General features: G+C 50.6%; 1 protein-coding gene across 2 annotated transcripts in view; it reads left to right on the top strand.

The window, feature by feature from the left end:
• The first annotated feature begins 2,363 nt into the window (after nt 1–2,363).
• Nucleotides 2,364–4,139, top strand: part of LOC109393604 (dehydrogenase/reductase SDR family member 2, mitochondrial-like) — a 6,596-nt gene continuing 4,820 nt past the window's right edge. For both annotated transcript variants that reach the window (XM_019663007.1, XM_019663008.1), the window contains exons 1-3: nt 2,364–2,654; nt 2,904–3,081; nt 3,438–3,539. In XM_019663007.1, the coding sequence (XP_019518552.1) occupies nt 2,515–2,654; nt 2,904–3,081; nt 3,438–3,539 (420 nt within the window). In that variant the 5' untranslated portion in view covers nt 2,364–2,514. The remainder of the gene's footprint in view (nt 2,655–2,903; nt 3,082–3,437; nt 3,540–4,139) is intronic.

Raw genomic sequence — 4,139 nt, 5'->3', positions numbered from 1 at the left:
TCTACACACCCATATATAAGGACATATATATCCACATATATACACCTATATATATGCCTATATTAAAAACTAAGAATGATAATAATGAAATAGAAAAAAACCAAAAACATCCAAAACAAGCAACCAAAAAAAAAACAAAAAACCCAAAACTCCCAAGAAAACCACCACCACAACAAAAAACATGCCAAACCCCCCCCCCAAAAAAAAACAGTGCCAGTCTTGGCTAAAGTCCACCAAGCTCTCTTCAGGTTGTCCTCTGCTGTACAAAAACCCCTCTGCGTCTTGTGGGGGCCGAGCTGACTACCTGGGGCCTAGAGTGACCCTGGCAATGCAGGTCTATTGTATATGAGTGGGGTTATGAGTTGTGATTGGTAGTTTTTACAAAGTCAATGCTGTTTCTGCTCTTACCTGCCCCAAGGCACGCTGAGTGCTGTGCAGCCAGAAGGCTGGATGTGCGTCTTAAGGCACTCTTTCCCTTGGAGGCTGTGGGGGTGTGTGAGATTTCAGCGCTGCTAAAAGCCACCAGCCAGGAGGCCTGCGAGTGACTCAGCAGTTGAAGTTGCCCTGCCTCCCAAGTTGTGCAGGAGAGGTGGGGGCAGGGTAGGTAGGCTCACACTCTGCAGCCGTTTCTTGGGTGAAGATTCTCAACCCCCTGGGAGTAGGAGCACCTCTGAAATCTGACCCTACTCCTCCATTTAGGGGTTAGCTTAAGACTCTGGCATGGCAGGGGCCAAGGTTTCTAAGGGAGAGTGGGGGTGGGTTCTTATCTATGCAGTTGTTTTTTGCTTTCTGTCTGAAAAAGAGAAAAAACAAACAAACAAACAAACAAAAAGTCTCACCGCTGTTTTGAGCTGAGGCTTCTGCCTCAGACGCTCCAGCCAAGCTCCAGCTGCGCTTCCGGAGGGACCGCAGAGGCGCAGGGACTGAGCCCACCCTGCCACTGCTATGCTCTCCACTCTACCTCCTGGGGTCCCGCAGCTCCGCGGCCGGGAGTGTGGACCGCGCCTCTGCATGCACATCTCCTTTCTCTTTTCCCTCACTCCCCCAGCCCGAGGCTTCTGCCTCAGGCTGCAAACCGTCGCGCTCTCGCTGCACTCTAGGCGGGCAGCGAGGCGCAGGGAGTGAGCTGCAGGAACACTCTTGGATCTGCTCTCTGAGTCCCTGTGTCTCAGCCTCCACGCGTGTCGCCTCCCTCTTCCCCCACTCACCCGGCTGCCCACCTTCAAGTAATCACCGTGCGAGTCTCTTAGCTGCTCTGTGACAAGCAGAGGTTCGTTTGATGAGTTACAGCAGTTCAAATTGCAGTGATTTCCAAGGGAGAACTCAGGGAACCCTCCTCACAGCCACCATTTTCCCAAATTTGGTACTCAAAATATGTATATTTTAAGTATGCCAGAAATTACTTCCTCTAGAGTGATTTAAATTTAGATGTTAATGCAAGAATGTGTGAGTGTTGAACTAACTTTTCAGAATTCTTCCAGGGGTTCATGAACAAAAAGCGTGGGACTACTGCTTGCTCTGGCACTGTGATTATTTTTGCACATGTGACAGTGGCATAGACAAGAGAACACTGGAGTTCATACCAACCAGGTGTGAGTACCATCACTCACCGGCTGGCTCTCCCACCCACATCATTCGGGTCTCTCCTCCAAAGCCACCTCCTCCAAAAGCCTTCTCTGACCCCCTTGCGAAGCAGCATGCCATTGCCTTTTCACCCTAAACCTGCTTCACTTTTCTGCCCAGCACCTATCAGACCACAACATGGTGTATATTTCTTTGTTTACTGTCTGCCTCCCCACTTAGAAGGTGAGCTCCTCAAGGGCAAGGCGTGGGTCTTGCTTGTTCACTGTGTCATCTCCCAAACCTAGGACTGCACCTGGCACAGCGAAGTAGATTGGTGCATCAGCAACATTTCAACCCCACAGGCTTGCTCAGCCTTATAGCTTGGGTTCTACAGGATATGATGCTGCAGCGGAGCAGACACTAGGCAAGGAGATGTGGCGGGAGGAAGCCAGGGGAAGTCAAGGCTGCAAATGACAAGCAACTGTGCATCCAAGCTTCAGTGAGGAAACAGAAGCAGCATGGCCACAGCCCCACCTCACTTCCGTTTTCCTAGCTCTCAAAAAGTCTTCTTCTCAAACCAAACACAGTTTTGAAACTATGAGATAGAGAATGTTTTAAGAACTGTATTTAAGCACAGATAATATGTATAGACATTTTAAAGAAAGCAAACAAAGTTTAGTTACTTAGAAAACACTGCTGCATGCCAGTTGGTTCCAATCTCATAACCAGGAGCTGGGGATTAGGGCGGAGCCTTAAAGGGCAGGGTGGAGCATTCTGATAGAGGCAGGGTGTGAGGAAATGGTCAGGTGCAGATGGATGTAGTTGAACTCAGCTAACAGAGAGGGCTCATCTTGGTGTTAAGCGGGGAGCTCCACATTGGATCTGTCATAACCTGTGGAAGAGAACTCCTCTGGCTAAGTTCATCTAGAGGGAGACCGGACAGAGGCCAGCATGTTTAAGTCAGTGGCCCAGGTGAAGAGAGGCTCCTTGCCCCTTGTAGCCTCACTCTTGCTGAGGAGCTCCAGCAGCAGAGCCAACAACAAGGGGATATTGGCTAATAAGGTCGCTGTGATCACCGGGTCCACAGATGGGTGAGTGCTCTACATTGGGAGCCCACAGGGTGACAAGTAATCCTGGGGCTGTTCACCTCATGCTCTGACTCACCACATTACTCCTTATCCGCTGACCATCATAGAAGAGAAAGGGTTCACTGGCCCTGGGCTGTGGAGAGAATCCAAATACAAAACGTGGGGACAGGGATTCAGAGACAGGAAAACAGCCCAAAAAGAAGGGCTCAGCCCAAGGTTCAGTTGTCACATCCGCTCCATCTCTGACCTTAGGATTGGCTTCGCCATCGCCAGGCGTCTGGCCCAGGACGGGGCCCACGTGGTGGTCAGCAGCCGGAAGCAGCAGAACGTGGACCGGGCTGTGGCAGCGCTGCAGGGGGAGAAGCTGAGCGTGATGGGCACTGTGTGCCACGTGGGGAAGGCCGAAGACCAGGAACGCCTGGTGGCCAAGGTGGGGAGACAGGGGAGGGGGATGTGTGTGTACAAGGAGGAAGAGTGGTTATTTTTAAAAACATAACCTGATAAAGTGCAAAAGCACAGGAATTAAAGGCTGACCATGTGCTTGGCTTTGGTCACTCGAGAGGTCCACCATACATCTGAACAGGTTCACAGTCACAGATCTAGGCAAAGAGAGATGTTTTGAGTCTGATGAGGAGAGATGGCTCTCTGCCCTCACTTTGTGTGGTCCCCTCCTGGATTTGACCAGGCATAACCCCAGGGACAGTAATCAGGAATCACCTCCCACTGCAGCCAGGAAACTTCTTTTGCTCCCTGACCCTGGTCTTTATTGTCTCCTTCTTCCCAAAGGCCTTGGAACACTGTGGGGCTGTCGACATCCTGGTGTGTGTGGCAGGGGTCAATCCCTTGGTGGGAAGTACCTTGGGGAGCAGCGAGCAAGTCTGGGACAAGGTGAGGACTGAGAAGCCGGGCAGGGAGAGTCGGACGTCATCCATATCCTGTGTGATCCTTTCTCTATCTTGGCTCCCAAAAATCCACCCTCCCTTCACAGACTCACTGGCACAGAGCAAGGCCAGGTGCCTAGACTCTGACCCTCAATTACCTATTTGTGAGATGGAAGTAAGAGTGTCTAAATTGCAGTTATGGTCCCCACTGTCCATGAGCTCCCAGTCTGCAGAGAGGGTCCAACAGAGAATCAAATATTCACAATAAATGTGGGGCACAGAGAAAGGAGTGACTCCCTTCCTTGCCCAAGAATGCTTCATGCCCAAGGCTAGAAACCTGAAATCCAGCTGTATTAGTTTCTTAGGGCTACCATAACAAAGCCACCACAAACCAAGTGGCTTAAACCACAGAAGTTGATTGTCTCACAGTCTGGAGGTCAGAAATCCAAGATCAAGGCATTGGCAGGGTTGGTTCCTTCTGAGGATTGTGAGAGAATCTGTTCTGTGCCTCTCTCCTAGCCACTGGTGGTTTGCTGGCCATCTTTGGTGTTACTTGGCTTATAGAAGTATCACTCCAACCGCTGCCTTCATCTTCACGTGGTATTCT

This window comes from Hipposideros armiger, unplaced genomic scaffold (assembly GCF_001890085.2).
Source record: "Hipposideros armiger isolate ML-2016 unplaced genomic scaffold, ASM189008v1 scaffold_385, whole genome shotgun sequence".
NCBI lineage: Eukaryota > Metazoa > Chordata > Mammalia > Chiroptera > Hipposideridae > Hipposideros > Hipposideros armiger.
This window is presented reverse-complemented; position numbering and strand designations above follow the sequence as displayed.